At 41.0% G+C, this 18,583-nt stretch overlaps 1 protein-coding gene across 1 annotated transcript in view; it reads right to left on the reverse strand.

Annotated features, from left to right (window-relative positions):
• TEK (TEK tyrosine kinase, endothelial) overlaps nt 1–16,853 on the reverse strand; it is a 112,977-nt gene extending 96,124 nt beyond the window's left edge. The window contains exons 1-2 of the mRNA XM_006881335.1: nt 16,837–16,853; nt 14,804–15,006 (exon numbers count right to left, since the gene is read on the reverse strand). Coding sequence (XP_006881397.1) covers nt 14,804–15,006; nt 16,837–16,853 — 220 coding nt within the window. The remainder of the gene's footprint in view (nt 1–14,803; nt 15,007–16,836) is intronic.
• Between the last annotated feature and the right edge of the window lie 1,730 nt (nt 16,854–18,583).

The following is an 18,583-nucleotide window of genomic DNA, read 5'->3' on the forward strand; positions in this document are numbered from 1 at the left end:
GACACCATTGCTCTTCAGTACTTTGGAGAGGTCCCTAACCGCAGACTTTCCCATCGCGATACATCTTTCAATTTCCTGGCTGCTGTTGACAAGATTGTCGACTGTGGAGCCAAGAAGACTAAAGTTGTTAACAATCTCAATCTCTTCACCATCCATCCTGATGCTGCCGATTGGTCCAGTGGTGAGAATCTTTATCTTCTTGATATTGAACCTCAATCCATATTGAAGGCTGCAGTCCTTGACCCTCTGTAGCAAGCACTTCAGGTCCTCCTCAGTTTCAGCAAGCAGGATTGTGTCATAGATAGATATATATGTTATGTGTGTGTGTATAATTTTTTTTTTACAGGTGAGTCAGAGCTAATGTACAACCAACTCTCCAGTGGGTTTTCAGAAGCTGTGAGTCACACGGATGGAAGAGATTGCTAATCTTTCTCCCTCAGAGCAGCTGGTGGATTCAAATGCATACCTTTGAATTAGCAGAGTTAACTCCTTACTATGTAGCCACCATATGCATGTGTGTATATATCCCCATACAATATTACGATTATAAATCTTCTTCCAAGTACCATATAAAATCATCCTGAGAGTCAGCACTATTGTATTTATTTGCCCTACTTCAGAAAACACTGGGTTACGTATAATGAAATGTAAAGCTTATTATTAAAGCACATCGCAACCAGTGTCTGACACTGAGAACATTGAAATGCGAAGACAACACACAGCCTGGAAAGCAAATTGAAGAAGTAAATAGTAAATTGCAATGTCATAATCTAAGTGCAGTGACAGAGGTGAGCACAAAAGTCCCTGTATCACACATCTCTTCATGAAAAATCTCAGTCCTGGTCCATGCCCTGCCTGCTCCAGCAGATACCACTTGTGAGCAGGCCTCCATTGGCTTTGCACCAGAGCCCTCTTACAGCAGCCCCTCCGAGCTCCATTTGAGTATCTCTAATTCGTTTGAGATTCCCCCACCCTACTCTCTGCACTTGAGACAGCCTCCAAAATCTGCTAGATTCTTGCATGAAAACAACCATTTCATTAAACTTAGGTCTACAATCAACACCTGTGACAGTGAAAGTCAAGAAATCAAATGACGTGTTGCTTGGGAACATTTTCTCTCAAACAGAAAGTGCTAAAAAGCAACTATGTCCGTTTAAAGACTGAGGTGCGCCTGACCCAAGTCATGATATTCTCAATTACTTCTTATGCATGCACCTCAAAGTTGACCAATGAACAAGTATGACAGATGAGGAATCCATGTCCTTGAATTGTAGCTTTGGAGAAGAGTACTGCACATCCCACGGTCTGCTGAAAGAACAAATAAGCCTGTTTTGAAGGAAGTGCAGCTAGGGCTCTTCTTTGAGGCAAAATGATGAAACTTTGTCTTCCATACTTTGGGCATGTTGTCAGGAGGGACTAGTTCTTGGAAAAGGACATTATGCTGGGAAAGGGGGAGAGTCAGAGAAAAAAAGGAAGACGCTCAACAAGCTGGATTGCCCAGTAACAGTCTATCAGAGATGGTGAGAATGGTATAGGATAGGGCAGGGTTCAGATCCACTGTTCACAGGGTAACTTTAAGTCACAGTCTAGCACAGTAACAATAAAAATAACGAACAACCATTGGCCAAAGGAGGATAGTAATGGATAAAGGCTAACCCCTTCTTTTTTACCTCTGGTGGACAATTCTGAGTCTCTTTTAGTCTTTTCAGGTCTTGTGTAGTTGACCAAGATGGTAACTCAGTTTTACACCATTCCATCCCCTAAATCGTTCACTCTTTCTTCCTGGGATAATTTCCCAAGAAACACCTCTCCATCATTGCTTCCTAAGACAGTATGATCAGACAGAAAACAACTCAAGAGATAAACCAACCCAAACAGCTCAAGCAAAAAACAAACAAACAAACAAAGAAACAAACAAAAAACCAAACCCACAAGTGAATGCAGTTGTGAGGGGTAGGGCTATGTCTGGGACTTACTCTCACTGCATTCATGGTGTAGATAACATCAGAGTATCAGTTGTTTTTGTGTTCATTCTCTCTGTCCAAAGACCAGCAGAGTGCTTCAAGTGGCCAGAGAAGCTTGTGGCTCCAAGATTACTGTGCTAAGGTGAAAAGTGAGAGCACCTTTCTCTCAAATTCTTCATAAAAGCCCAGAAAAAGTGTCTAGCTGTCCCTATTGGGCCATGTGCTCTGTCTGGATATACTGCTGCTTTCAAATGGCCAAGACACTCCTGGATCATTCCTCAATGCCTGAGGTTGGGAAGATGATCCCCAGGGATCAGGAGTTCCATCAGAACCACGTGGAGAGAAAGCTTGGCAGCTCTTGAAAAGAGGGGATGTTGGCCAGTCCAAAACAATAGCTATCTATGACATCTGTGACTTTGGGCAAGTCATGTAACCTTCTTGAAGACTCAATTTCCCCATCTATTAATAAAAGAGATGAGTAACATTTGCTGTTGTGCAAAGTTGCTATGAGATACTAAAAATCACTTTGCACAGAAAACCATTCAACATGCAGTAGTCATTTTTGTTACTACTAGTAGTATTATTGTTTTCCTGGATATTTTGATACAGGGATTGGAATTTGCAAGCCCATCCCAGATTCCCAGATGTCTAAATCACTCCTGCCCCCAGGGTGGAGTCCCCTCTGGCTCTTGCACAGCTTAGCCCCCTGGGTGCCAAGGTTAAGCTGGTTCAGTGTCTGATGGCTGCAGGGCAGTGAATGTCTCCTAAGCCTGAGCCCAGCAATGTCAATACTGCCTTCCTGACCCCGCCTATTGTATCTGGAGGAAAGTGGCCGAGTATTGTCTTCCAGTGCTCCCCCCAGGAAGCATGATATCACCCTCTAACAAAAGCGGGAAAGCTGACAGATCTACTGAGATGGGTGTGACCAGCACACACCTCACTGGTCAAGCCCTGGGCAAGGGGCTGTGACAAGCAGAGAGAGCAAGTAGCGGCCACACACACTGCCCCTCCACCCGCCACCTGACTGGCTCTTTGGCTTGTCTTTACATCCTCTCCCTCCGTTTTCCTAAACCCACCATGTTGAACATGGAGCCACCAGGCAGTAGTGGAAAAGCACACCCTCTAATCAGCAGATGCATTTATTTTATTTCTCTTTTTAAAGAAGCTTTATTAAGGGGGCTACTGGGTGGGATTCCTTGGTCAGCAGAGAGAGAAACAGGCAGAGAGACAGAACAGGGAAATAGTGTGCCCAGCAGATGCATTTAAAGGAGACACCACCAGCCTTGCAGATCCATATCATACTGTGCCTGCAGCCTCCAGGAAGGAGCCCGAGAAGAAAGATATTCAGATTCCAGAAAGGATAAAAGGATGCAGTAGAAGTGGCATTTAGAGGGAAGCAGGTCTGCATTGATCTAAAAACTAGTCTGCACGTGTAGGCTAAGGACTAATGTCTGACCAGACTGGTGGGAATGGGGTTATCAGTTTAAAATTCCAGAAATAAGGGAGGCAACTTTAGACATTCCCTTTCCTGTGGGCTGGGAATGATGCCAGCCGGTCCTCTGGCACCCCTTCCAGCTTGGGTTCTGTAATGCTACCGGAGTAGCTGGCACTCAGGGAAACAACACCCTCAGTGTGGGGCCCCAGTCAGGCACAGGGGCTAGGGCTCTGCGGCCCCATCTTCCTGTCCTCTCCTCCAAACACTCCCCTTCCTCAGCGGCCACAACATCAATTATCCAGCATCAAGAAAGGAATCTGGTTGGTTTTGCTTCTCTGATAAACCTGCCATTGCTTCATAAAATCCTTAGCTAGCTTCTCTATCTTTTCATTTCAAACTCAGCAGTCCTTCTTATTCCAGGCTCTACCCTTTCCCTGAGATATAGCCATGCCAACGTCCTCACTTACTGTAACAACCAAGACTTAATTCTCCACCCTTGTTCACCACTCCCACCTTTTCTGTACTCTTATTATGTATTACCTTTCTTGGCCCCCAAGTTCTTATGTGTCTACCCTCTAATGAGAGATTTACCCTCATTTTTCCTCCCATCCCTGGTACCTGTCAAAAGAATATTTTTTGCATGTATGAAGAATCTTTTCTGGATTTTTTATAATAGTGGTCTCATGCAATTTTTGTCCTTTTTTTGAGAGATTAATTTTACTCAGTTAAATGATGTCCAACTTCATCCATGTGACGTATGAAATATTTCCCTGATTCCTTTTTATTTTTTTAACAATATACAGTTTTCCAGTGTGTGTGTGTGTGTGTGTGTGTGTGTGTGTGTGTGTGTGTGTGTGCGCGCACGCGCACACTTGTGTGTACGTGTACCACAATTTAGCTCTCCCGAACTTCAGGCACAGAGAGTCAAATTTTATCTAATACCTTCTTTTTTCATAAACCATAAGAATCAATAAATATTTACTACTTTTCAGTCAACTCCCAAACAGTTTCTTCTGTCACGTTTACCAGCGTCCTGTACAGCACAAAAATTACCCAAAACAGATCCCAAGGTTCATCATTATCACCTTACCTGTCTTTTACTCTTCCCTTTATATATAGTCAGGCACCAGGTCCTGTGGTTTCATCTCTGAAACCTCTCTCAAGATCCAGTCACCCTTTCTGCTGCATGTCTGGATGTTGACAAGCCAATTTGGTCTGTGTCACTGTATCACATTAAGTCCATCATCCACATTTTTTTTTTTATGCGTGTACCGTCGAATTGGATCTGACAGGTACAGGAGGCGACTGTTCCTCCTTCTTCAGCAGAGCATCTGGTGGATTTGAACCGTGCACTTCTGGGATTGCAGTACAGTTTCCTGCCACTAAGCCACCAGAGCTCGCCATCATCCACATTTTTATCAGAATAAATTCTCCAAAGCAAAAATCAGGCGTGATAAACCACAAAACAGAGAATAACAAAAATCCCAAAATAAACATAGGGTCGAATCGGACACATGGCAATGTCACCTATTTCAGACTGGTACTTTGCTTCATAGAGTTTTCAGTGCTGATTTTATAGAAGTTGATTGCCAGGACTTTATTCGAAGGCATCTCTGGGTCAACTTGAACCACCAACTTTTTGGGTTAGCAGGTGCATTAGTTTGTTCATAGGGTCTCTATGAGTCGTCTATGATTCTATGGCACTTAACCACCACAACAACACAGAGAGAGCTCTATTGGCCTATTGGATAGAAAGTTATGCTATCAAGCCTTAGGTGGGTGATTTTAATCTGTGGCCCCAAGACCTGGTTTTAATTGTTTTTGGTCAAACATTCTTCTAAGTGGTATAGCACTGGTCTATTCATTTGCTGTACAGAGATAACTAACTCAAGGTTGCTGTGATATTAAATACTGTGACACTGATGTGTCAATGCCATAATGGTTACCCATGGTGAAGTGTTTGGTGGAGCTCCCTGATTAAAACAAGCTTGGAAGCAGGAGTGGCATCCACTTTGGAAATAGCTTGTCTCTGGGAACTCTATGAACTTGGAGAAACAATGAAAGTTATACAAGTGTTCAGGTCTTTTGTTCATAGGGTCGCTATGAGTCATCAACGACTCAACAGCACTTCACCACCACCACCACCACCATATGCTACTAATTTTATCAACATGTTCAGAACAAGGTACAAACTACTAAAAACAGCCTATGAAGCTGACTTCATCTTTAATTCTCTAGATTCCATCTCATGTTCCAGTCTTACTCCCTTTTCTAGAGATTACTCCCACTCATAGGAAGGTCTTTTTCTCCTTTTCATCTGCTGGGTCTTAAAATAATCTGGCTACAATCAACTCATAATCACAATGGGTCATGACATTTTGACAATGGTCATGACTATTTAAGTTCTTGCAAAGCAAGAAAAAGCAAATCTATAAATTGTTTTCACATATTTTTACTTTTTAAAAGTTAAGTAGAGATAATTTTTAAAAAGTTACAATTAAATGTTAAGTAGAGATTAGCACAGGATATAGCAGGGTTTAGGGCTGTTGTATATAGGGTCGCTATGAGTTGCAGGTCACTTGACGGCACATAACAACAACAACTAATGAAACCTCATGTTTAGTTTAGATTATTTCAATTTCATTTTGTATATTGGAGATGACAAAAAAAATGTAGCCCTTGAAACACTCAGATTTTGCACACACCCTATTTATTACATTTATAAGATCCTATAATTCTTCCACTTATATTTATTTGCCTTTCCTACTAAAATGTTTATAGCAATGAGGGGGGGAAATGACTCATTCTTTTTATATTCTCTGTATTCAGTACAGTCCTTGGCACAAAGTAAATCCTCGATATTTACTGAAAGGAGAGATGAGTAAGTGAATGAATGATAAGTATGTGATGACTTAATAAATGCTTGTTTAATGAAATGTGCACATATAAGGTTCAACAATCTTACAATAACTAACATTAAATAAAGATGAAGTTAAACTCATTTTTATCATTGTATCTTTATCATTGCTTCTAGTTAATTTTCACATCCAAAGGAAGGAAGAAAGGTCTCATTTACATCTTTTGCAAAAATTTAAGGTATTTACATCAAACTATTTACATCAAAAATACAAGCTAGCCTCTTAACATAAATTTTGGAGAGAGATTTTTCTTAAAATGCAAACATAATGAACTTCATTCATTATTGTTGCTATTGTTACTTCAATAATGATAATAATTGAAGTAACAATAGCAGTAAACCAACAATGTCTTTTTATGGTACATTAAACTCAATTCAGGAAAGATGCGGTTGCTAACTGCCATTGAGTCAGCTCTTGGTGTCAGCTCATAGGTCCTCCTGTACTTTCAGCATGATCTTTAGTGTAGCGAAAGCTATTGCGTGAGTCCATCTCATTAAGAGTAAAGAACACAAAATGCAGACATATGGAAATTAGAAATAATATCAGTTTTCAAAGACTTGAGAGGTTGACTAAAATTAGAGTTGGGCTAAATTTAAGTACTCAAAATGTAAAGACATGGTCTGTATGATAAAGAAACTCAGAGCAGGAAAAGAATATTATTGGGAAGAGTTGATCCAGGTCAACTGTGATAATGACAGAGAACGTGCTTTCTGAATGGATGGAAGTCATACAATGAGATTTGATGGGAAAGAATGAGTAGAGATAATCCTCACTGAAACAAAAGGATCATTACCAGAAACAAATGGATAAGGCTGAAGGAAATACTGGATAGGAGGTCAATCTGCTAAGGTTTGTTTTCTGGTTTTTGTTTGAGTCTTGGATATGGCCTTTGCTTGAAACTGGATGTGAGCAGATTAGATTTGGTCTCCTGTTTAAAAGGCTTTTGAGCCCTCAGGCCTAGTTTTAATTGTTTTCAGTCAAACATTCTTTTAGGTAGTATAGCAATAGTCTGACAATTTGCTGTAGAAAAGTATCTCGAGGTTGCTGTAATCCTAAATACTGTGACACTGATGTGTCAAATATGATAATGGTTACCCATGGTGGACAGTGTTTGGTGAATCTTCCAAATTCAAATGGGCTTGGAAGCAAGAGTGGCATCCAGTTCTGAAATAGCTTGCCTCCAGAAACAACTCCATGAACTTAGAGAAAATTTGAAAGTTTTTTGTGTTCAAGACTTTTGTTCATAGAGTCTCTATGAGTCATCTACGACTTGATGACACTTAACAACAACAGCAATTGAACAGAGAGTAGATACCACAGCTTTTAAGGAATTGGATTATGTGGAGGTCTTATAGAGGGGGACTGCTTTTCTGTCTATCTAATCTATCTATCTATCTATCTAATATTAATATAGTGGTTCCCCTATATCTTGGGGAAAGTTAAAGCACTCTAGAACTGTAAGCTTTATCCTATTTCTTTTTGAGTATGCTTAATTTCTTAGGACAGGTCTTACTATCTAGGCACTTTACATGTATTAAGCCATTTAAGTCTCAATAAAAATCCTGGAAATAAGTAGTTTCTTCATAAAAGATAAGAACTATGGCTTAAATAAACTCAACAACTTGTCCATAATCACCCAATTGAGATATTAACTTAGATTTGTGACTTCACAATCTATGTAGTTTATTAAAGATAGCTCTGGTGGCTTAGTGGTAAAGAATTGTGCTGCCAATCCAAAGGTATTCAGTTCAAATCCACCAAGTGCTTTGTAGAAGAAAGATGGGCATTCTCCTCCTGTGAGATTTATTGTCTCTGAAAACTCGCTAGAGGGTCACGTATAGGCCAGTTCTGACTTGATGGTACTTAAGAACAACAATCTATGTTTTTAACTGCTTCTCCTACATTCTTGGTTAGCTCTATATCAGACTCAAATTAATAGTTTCAAAATATGTATTTTATATATATATATATATAGCCGCTATGAGTCGCAAACGACTCAACGGCACATAACAACAACTATATATATGATTGTGTCTTTTTCTTCATATGTATGTTGACTACATTATAGGTTAAGTTCATTGTAATATGATTTCAGTCGAGCACATTTCAGGAAATCTACTCGATTTAACTTCATGTGCTAAGTTGTCATAAGGAGTAACAGACAGTGGTACTAAAAGAATGTAAAAAAGAAATGTAGTAGCCGTCCTCTTTTCATATTCCTAATAGACAATTACCAAGCCTTTACCTGAACATTCCTCATTGTGAGAACTCAATCTTTGTGAGGGTATCAATCCAATGTTAGAAGGTTTTCCATCATGAAAGCCAGCTCTGTTGTGCGACTTCCTTTCTCCTAGATCCAAATCTGTTAAAGTCAAATGCAAATGTACACTGTCTTCTCTACAGACACCCTTTAAAGTTTCCCCTCCTCCTCTCTTTTCTCTTAGTTCAGCATTTTCATATGATATGGCCTTTACACTTGATCTTAGCCAAAAGGCCGAGAAGCAATATGACATGGCTTCCTACTCAGCAACTATGTTTGCTGTCACCTTTCTCAGTCTTCTCATTTGTTCTAAACACTAAAGTGAGTTGGTTAGTGTTTCTGATTTGAACCTTATATCATCTACCAACTGAAGCTGTTAACAGCTTGGTAAGCATTTTCTCTCACCAATATTGAATCTTGAAAAACCTTGGACATCATTCACAGGAATCTCTTCCCCATGTTGATCATATATACATGTCATTTCTCATTTCCTTGAACCCAAACATACAACTTCATGTTAACATAAAGTATCTGTGGTGGTAAGAGTCTTGAAAACAGCTTTTATATTCATTGTCTTAGCCAACTCTGGGGGCATAATCTCCAGCTGCTTCAAATGCAGACACATGCTTTGATCAGTATCTGTAACATCATCAACAGCTGTGAAGCCAGTGTAAGATAGCTTCCCAGACTGTGGAGAGACTGTGACGAGGCATTGCCTCATGGAGCCCTGGAGATGGAGCCAGATTTAAAAGTTCTGCTTGCTGGAAAATTTAAGGCGGAGCTGCCTTGTTACTGCTATGAGATAAAACTTGCTGGGCAACTGAGGAAAAACGGTTTATTGCATGTGTGTTGCTGGACTTAACCTGGACTCTCACTTGTTGATGGAGGCATTGTCAGAATGAATTGAGGAATTGTGTCTTGTTGTTAATCTGGTTTGGGGCTGCTGGATTAAACCTCGACTTTAAAGGTGTGATATCCTTGCCTCCCTTACTCCCAAACTATGTCCTTAATAAACCCCACAACTGTGAGTAAGGTTAGCATCTGTGAGCCAATTTGCAATGAATATCGAATTCACTGATTAGTAGAAGGAGGTGCAAAAACATGGGGGGAGTGTCTGATTTGCAGTTATTATTTTGACACAGTGGATGTTATTGATCCCTTCGTGGAGTCAGCAAAAGTGAGACTGAGCCATCATCACGTTGTTTTTCTCCCAATGGTATGTTTACTTATTTCACAGTATTTCATGAATTCCCTGCTCCAATATTCAAAGTACAATCAGGTAAATCAAGCACACACTTATCTTTTGGAGGGTAGAGCCCCCATGACAAATTGATAGTGCCAGAAGAATTCAAAGTCTACCCACCTGAATCCTCCACAAAACATAATAATAGATGGACTTCAAAGAGTACTTTTTTCCAAGAGAGATATCTTTGAAGAACTAGACTTTTCCACAACATTCTCTCAGGATATGACTGAAAGGAAAATGCCAACATATGTCAACAAACACAACCCTTGTAAACTCCTCCTTCAGAGAACAGTTGCAAGAAGTGTCACTGATTCCAGCTTCGAGACCCTGTATTGCTCAGACTGGACACCAGCCTCTTAAGACCAGTCCTGACGAGGAGATAAATAACCAAGGTAATTTTCCTGATTGTAAAACCACATTTCAGAAAAGATATTCTATAACTGAATGCAGGTTTATTTAAGATGTCAGAGGAGACAGGAAAAGGACTTGTAGACATAGAGAATCCCTGTTGGATCAGTGTTGAGCACATAGGACATATTATGCAAAGTAGCGTGGATGATCTGTCTTGTATTTCTGTTTATGCAACCCTTTCAAGAGAGCAGCCTGCTTTGGTGAAAATGGTGAAGGTCAGCAAAACTAGACTGTTTATTAGCATCTGTTGGTAAACTGACATTGACAGTAATTGTCATTTGAGAAGGAATGGTACTAGAACGTAGGAGGACTTGGGTAGAGGCTTCTGAAAACTACATACTCTACCCAACACTCTTGTGGATGAACCCTTCTCCCACCCTCCCCCAGTTGTTGTTGTTAAGTGCCATGGATTCAGTGGGCTTTCAGAGGCTGTAAGTCACATATGAGGAGACGGCTTATCTTCTTCACACAGAGCAGCAGGTGGTTTCGAGCTGCCCGCCTTTGAGTTGGCAGCACAACTTCTTATCCACTAGGCCACCAGCGCTTCCCTCTTCATCCAGAGCCACCTTTATCAAGGCAAACTGGGCCTTTTTATTTTTCCATTCTGTTGATTCAGATAAAAGGTATGAGATGCAAACCAGTGGACTAGACAAATAAACCTATAAATTCCTTGCCCCATCACTGCAGGCTACTGGTGGAATTCATCTTGAAGAATGGACTTTTCTAGACCAGGGATAAGGTTAAGGTGGATTCTGAGAGCTGTGCTCAAGGATCCACGGCCATTCACCTTCATGGTGGCTTAGATCAGAGTCAGCACAACAGGCCCACTTCACACTAATCTCACCACTGTCACACTTCTCTTCTAGGAAGAGTCCACCTTGGGCATCTTCCCACTGAAGTCCGTGATGTGTTTTCAGGGGACTGAGGTCTAGACAATTTATTTCCACATCTGAAGTCTGAAGCAACTATTGTGGTAACAGCTTTCCAGTTTTATTTGGTGACTATACTATCCAGAAAAGACTTGGACAGTACATTCAGAGAGAACTACCAGAAATACAGGCTGGGTTTAGAAGAGGTCATGGCACTAAAGACATTATTGCCAATGTCAGATGGATATTGGCAGAAAGCAGAGAGTACCAGAAGAATGTCTATCTATGTTTAATTGACTATGCAAAGGCATTTGACTATGTGGATCACAATAAATTGTGGCTAACCTTGAGGAAAATGGGGATTTCCAAGCATTTGATCATGCTTATATAAAACCTATACTTGGACCAAGTAGCAGTCTTCAGAACAGAGCAAGGAAACACCACATGGTCCAAAATCAGGAAAGGAGTGCATCAGTGATGCATCCTGTCCCCGCACTGTTTCAATCTGTATGCAGAACAGATCATTCAGGAAACAGAACTTTATGAGGAGCAATTGGCATTAGGATTGGAGAAAGACCTATCAACAATCTACGATACGCAGATGACACAACCTTACTAGCTGAAATTGAGGAGGACCTGAAGCACTTGCTGCAAAAGGTCCAGGACTGTAGTCTGCAATATGGATTGAAGCTCAACATCAAGAAGACAAAGATTCTCACCACTGGACCAATTGGCAGTATCATATTAAATGGATAAGATATTGAGGTTGTTAACAGCTTGCTCAGATCCACAGTCTACACTTTTAACACCAGCAGTCAGGAAATCAAAAGATGCATTGCACTGGGAAAATCTGCTGTCATGGACCTCTCCAGAGTGCTGAAGAGCAACAATGCCAATCTAAATACAAAGGTGCGCCTAATCCAGGCCATGGTCTTCTCAATTACTTGCTATGCTTCAGAGAGTTGGACAATGACTAAGGATATCAGGAGAAGAATAGATGCCTTCTAGTTCTAGTGCTGGAGAAGAGTCTTGAACTTACCATGGACTGCCAAGAAAACAAATAAGTCTATCTTGGAGAGGATGAAACCAAGTCTCTCCTTGGAGGCTAGGCTTTTTAAGTTCCACTTCACTTACTTTGGGCACGTGGCCAGGAGAGATAGGTCCTTGGAGATTGGAGAAGGACATCATGCTTGGAAGGATGGACAGACAATGTAGGACAGAGAGACACCAGATGAGGTGGATTGAAACTGTAACTGGAGCAATGGGGGCTGGTGTGTTGGAGTTAGTAAGACTGGCTCAGGAAAGGGAAGGATTCAGAGCTTCTGTGCATAGGGTCGCTATACATCGCAGGCGACTCAATGGCCCATAAAAACAATAACATACTATGACAGGTTTGGAAGCAGGAGTGGCATCCACTTCCTAAATAACATGCCTCCAGAAACTCAATGAACTTTGATAAGTGTCAATAGTTATAGAGGGGCTTCAAGCCTTTTCTTCATATGAGTCGTGCTTGACTCGAAGGCAATCAACCAAAACAACAACATACTGCAAAGTGCCATAACATACGCAGTCACTCTGAGAAGTAAAAAATTGTTAAAAGTGTGTGTGTATTCTTTCATATATAGTATATATCAGGGACTTCTGGACTTTGTATAACCATAATCTCTGGTGTGGAATAAGTTCCAGACTTCATGTCACTGATAAATATGGCACCAGAACACAAGAACAATCCAAGAAAGGAATGAAGAGAATGATCTAGTTTGAAGATATATATATAATTCCATAAATTAACATTATCTCTACATTACTGTAAACAACTACTAACACAAATCTTAAGATTGATTTGATCCTTTTTCATTTTCAGTGCTTGTGTTACACATGCTTAGATTTTAAAGTCACTATGAAATCCTCAAAAGAATTCATATTGAGAGCAAACTGAACAACTATAGAGTGAATTATATGCAGCTCTCTTCTCTTATTGAACTAATTTTGTGACTATTTAATAATAAAATATTTCAAACACATATAAAAATCACATAACAGACATCTCTATAGCTTTGGGTCAAATTCCATTCATATAACTTAGGCCTTATCATTAATTCAGGAAATGATTACAAGTAATTTCTAAACAATTGCATTTTCATTAGCATGAGGAGACTGTATTTGAACCATTGAGGACAGATTGATGGCAAATCTAGAATTTCACTACAAGTCCTGTTGCTACTTTCAGTCTGTGTCACACTGCGTAAGTAAACTACAGAGGTGTGTTGTATCAAGATACTCTGAGCCACATAGCACGGTAAATCTAAAAATGTTTCAAGAGTCATCAGCCCTCAATTCTACAGCAGTTCTGAAACCCTCCTGTGTTCAAAGATCTTTGTAACCACCTAAACATACACTTCATTGGAGTCATTATGCTGTTGTTGTTGTTCTTATGTAGCCTCAAGTTAGAACAGACCCATAGCTAACCCTCCAGTGGGTTTTCAGAAGCAATAAATTGCACGGGAGGAGATTGCTCATCTTTCTCCATTGGAGCAGCTGGTAGATTCGAACCACATGCCTTTGGGTTGACAGTGCAACTCCTTACCACTAAGCGACCAGAGCCAATATGTTGTTGTTGTTGTGTGCCACCAAGTCGCCTGAGACTCATAGAGACCTTATATACAACAGCTCTGAAGCCTGCCCTGTCCTGAGCCAATCTCACTGACTCCAACACAGCTACCCCCATTGCCCCAGTTACTGCGTCAAACCATCTCATCCAGGGTCTTCCTCGCCTGTGTTGTCCCTCTACCCTTCTGAGCATGATGTCCTTCTCTAAGGATCAGTCCCTCTGGCCACATGCCCGAAGTATGTGAGACAGAGCTTCAAAATCCTAGCCTCTAAGGAGAAACTTGGTTGAAACCAGAGCCAAATATATATTTTTATATTACTATAAGCCAAATATTTTTTTAAATAATAGAAAAATTGTCCAGCCCAAACCCACTGAACCTAATCTATAAAAACCATAAAAAGCCTAAAATTTAGATGTTTTTATTAAAACAGTGCATGCATAAAGAAAAATGTTCAGAGAAAAGCCTTTACACTCTGTATGAGGAGGCTTGGTGACTCAGTGATTCAAAAGATTGGTGGTTCGAACCCCCCAGCCACTTTGGGAGAGAAAGAAGTGGCTGTCTGTTTCTGTAAAGATTGTTATCTTTGCAAATTCTCTTGGCAGTTCTCTGTCCTATCTGGTCAGTGTGAGTTGAGATTGACCTGATGGGCTGGGGTTTAGGTTTGCATCTCTGGAAGTGGCAAAGCAGCAACTTCCAATTCTCAAACCAGAAATTTTGCTGAAGATTTTCTTTGATGCTTATAAAACTAGAGTCCTTTTTAAAATAAGAAAATCCTTAAACATTGCCAAGCAGGGAAAAAACCCCTATGCCTAAGCCAGTGAACTTTTCAAATAAGATCACTGAATCAGTCTTCAAAGTCAGTGGCAATACTCAGTCAATCCGTCAGAAGGGAAAATCAGTGCATGCCCTCAGAACTATGCATTTCAATTTTCTACATACCAAATGGAGCACCATAGACAAGCAATATCTACCCCGCAGTCTCCCCTTGTTAACCAGCACTAGATCTAAGAGCTAGTGAGGACAGTCCAGAAGTCTCTAATGCTGGGGTGTTTTAAAAAAAAAAAGCAGAAGAAGAAAAGCAACCTTACCAGAAAGCAGCAGGATGACCCCACCGAGAACCAAGCCGGCTAAAGAGTCCATGCTTGCCCAGATCTCTCCATCCAGTTTCCGCAGCTGTGCATGAGGTCCCAAGGATCCTCTCAGACACCCGGTGGTCTGTGACTTTCCATTCGCAGCCTCTTGTAGGGCTTGTTTACCAGTGAGAAGCACGAAGGAACAGCACAGGAGCAGGCTGTAACAGTCTCATTTCTGTCTGAGCACAGGGAGTTTTAAGTTCCTTTTTCCTGTTTCCTTTGTAGATTAGGATGGGAAAGGCTGTATCTTAAAGGCACTTGGTATCAACAGGGCTGAGTGCACAGGCAGCCCTATCCATCTTGCAGTTCATCAAAACTCTTATCTGCTGCCGTTGCCTCGGCTGCTACTTTTGCAGCTGTTGGAGGGGTAGAGGAATTTTGGTTGGAAGTGCGGGTCCTGGTCAGCACTTTCAGAAACAATAGGAGTATCCTCTCATAGGTGGGGAAACAGAATAACAAGCCCTCCACCTCTGTATGGTATGTGGTGACGGCCAGGCTCCCTCAGATCGCTCACAGCTCTCCCCACCCCATCCACTTGGGATTCCCGAAAGAGGGGCTTGTTTTGGGTGTGGGGAAAGATTATTGTTTTTGGTTGGTTTTTTTTTTTTTCATTTCCACCCACATGGTTTGAATTGGGCAAAGAAGTTTTCCATGATGAGAAAAATGCAACCCAAGAGGCAGTTAATTTAGATAATCGCCAGTGAGGTCAATGTCCAATGTAGCCTTATAGAGTCCAAAATTGTCAGCTGCTATTTCTTTCACGCAGATGGTCTTTTGTTGGCCATGAGCCCAAAGATACCCGCACTACTGGCTAGAGCTTTAATTTTTAATAAATTCACGTCAGGGTCATCTCTCTTTTTATTTTTTAATATGGCAGGAAAAGATTTCAGTGATGAAAAGAACTTCAGAATTACTGGCCGTGTTTCAGAGGTAAATTATGTACAGAATTTCAAAAATAATCTGGATGAAAAGCCTGGTATAGGAGACAGTTGTTAGGTGCCACCAAGTCCAATACGAGTCACAGTGACCCGTGAACAGCAGAGCCAACTTTGCACCATCCTGAACCAGCCTCACCATCTCTAATGCCCATTGTGATAGCCACGGCGTCAATCCATCTTATTGAAGGTCTCATTGGAGGAAACTGGATTAAGAAGAAAAAAAAATTATTCATAAGCGCAAAGCAAGCATTTGGGCCCAAATTAAAACAGGCAATGAGAGTTAACAATACTCAAAATGAGATCAGACATCCTCAATTTCTCTCACTGTACATTTTTTCTACGGCTGACTGAATTATGACTTTAGACTAGAGAGTAGATACTTGTTGTCAGGTGCCATCGAGTCGAGTGTGACTAAAAGCGACCCTATAAATAAGAGATCTGAATTCTGTGCCATCCTGTGCCGTCTTCACAATTTCCAGCACACTCAAGCCCATTGCTGCAGTCACTGTATCACTCAAGTCCATGTGCACCGTCAATCAGAACTGACCCTCTCACCGGTTTTCAGAGGGTGTAAATCACATGGGAGGAGATTGCCCATCCTTCTCCTGCAGAGCAACTGGTGGGTTCGAACCATGCACCTTCGGAGATGCATTGCAACTTCTTAACACCAGCGCTTCCTGGCAAGTTTAAACCTCCTTTTCTTACTCCTCACAGGAAATGTTAGATGGTGCACAGTCTTGCTAATTAAGCAAACTTGTCCCAGGCTTTACATCAGCAGTGATTTGGTGGAACCAATTGATATTTTCAGTGTATTGGTATAAAGGAGCTTTGGTGGCCCAGTGGGTAAAAAGGTGTTCTGTCAGTATGAAGGCAAGTGGTTCAAATCCACTAGTTACTCTGAAGAAGATGGATAATTTCCTTCTGTGTTATTTATGGCCTCTGTAATTCCACTACTGTGACAACTATAACTCAGTTCTGACTCAATGGCGCATAATAATAACCTTCTCCACTTTTTTGTTTTTGTTAGGATTGAAAGAGGTATAAACTTACCCAGTACTGTGTCTCATTCCTCGAAGACTTATCAATTCTGTTACATTTTTCCATTGCATTTCTGATTTAGGTTCTAAGTGCTTCAGCTGGGAAGCCAAGAATGAAACTTTTCTGAGATAACTTTGACTACAGCAGGTAAAAAGAAAAGAAAAAGAAAAAAAATCAATCAGGATTGGGAATTCTAGTCCTGCCTCAGTATTACCTGCTGAAGTAGCCTTGAACAAGTCATTTCCTCAACTATAAAATAAAGAATTTACATTAGGCCATAGAGAATATGACTCATTTTTGTCAAGGGAGCTATGGTAGTGTTATTGTTTACTCTCGAGCCGGAACCTCATGAAAGTTAATCTCACGGGAGGAGATTGTCCATCCTTCTCCTGCCGAGCACCTGGTGGCATGAAATCCATATTCCAGGCTTAAAGCAGAGAGAGAGAACTTGTGGACAAAAGCGCTGAGACACTTTCAGCTTTCAGCTCCATGCATCTTGGAACATAGAGGGCCAATCAAGGAAAAATAATATGAGCTCCACTGCACAGTGGGACCCAAATGTCTACAGGGCTGATTGACAACAGGTTGGGACTGAGCCAGGTTTGACGAAATGCCAGAACTTTCAAGGGAAGGGAGAGGCCACTTCCATGTCTGGTCGGGACTTAGTCTCCAGTACATAATGAATTTAGGAAATGGCACACACTGAGGCGTGGGCAAAACCCTCTCTTAAAGAAGATTATTCTAGTCATCAATAAGGGGCATTCAGGTGGCCTAGTGGTAAGAATCTGTGCTGCAATCGTGAAGGCACACAGTTTGAATCCACCAGCTGTTGCATGAGAAAAGGATGGGCAATCTCCTCCTGTGCAATTACTACCTCTGTAAACTTACTAGAGGGTCACCTCTGGGACAATTCCAACTCAATAGTACACAACAACAACAACAACACATGCCCAATAGCACATGCCCAATGTGTGAAGAGTGTTGCTGGAGATTAGCTGAGTGACCTATCTACCTTAAGCTCCTCAGCAACTGGAAAAGTTGGAATGGAATTTCCTCATTTTTGCCTACTTGAATTCTATTCTCGTCTAGGTTTCAAGCCAGAAAGTCTTCTCTGGCCATGAATCCAAATGAAGTCTCCCTTGTAATTTTTCATCTGCTCTACTCTTTCATGGCATTGATAAGAATTAGTAGTTTGGATCTTTATTTTTCAGTGGCTCTCTCCCTCTACAGGGGGGAAATCTTCACAAGGTAATGACCACATTGAACTTACTCAGCACTGAATTCTGGGTCAAGTAGAGTGCCTGGTATACAGCAGGTTGGGCATAAACACCTGTTGCATTAATGAATTAAAATATTCCCATGGTTACAAATGTGCGGCTTGTTAGAGGCAAGCAGACCTAAATTCTATCTGTTATATTTGTAATTTATTCTATGTGGCCTGGCAAATTTATCTCACTTGGGCTTCATTTTCTTCCCACCTTTGAACTGAGAGAAAACAACATCTTTTTCACGACAACATGTGCGTACATTGGCACAAGGTGTGTGATGCTTTCTATATGTCCTTTCCATACCCCCAGTCACCACCACCACCAGACTGCCAGATGGACCTATTTGTAATGAGAAAATAAAGTCTCACCCAGCTTAAATGAGTCACTCCACTGTGAATAGCAGCTGTAATATTACAATATTTGTCCCTTGGCTTCCATTTTTGCATGTATTTTATAATATATGGCCTTTTCCCCCCACAGTTTACATTGAG

Source organism: Elephantulus edwardii, unplaced genomic scaffold (assembly GCF_000299155.1).
Source record: "Elephantulus edwardii isolate Elephantulus edwardi_28Jun2011 unplaced genomic scaffold, EleEdw1.0 scaffold00014, whole genome shotgun sequence".
Lineage (NCBI taxonomy): Eukaryota > Metazoa > Chordata > Mammalia > Macroscelidea > Macroscelididae > Elephantulus > Elephantulus edwardii.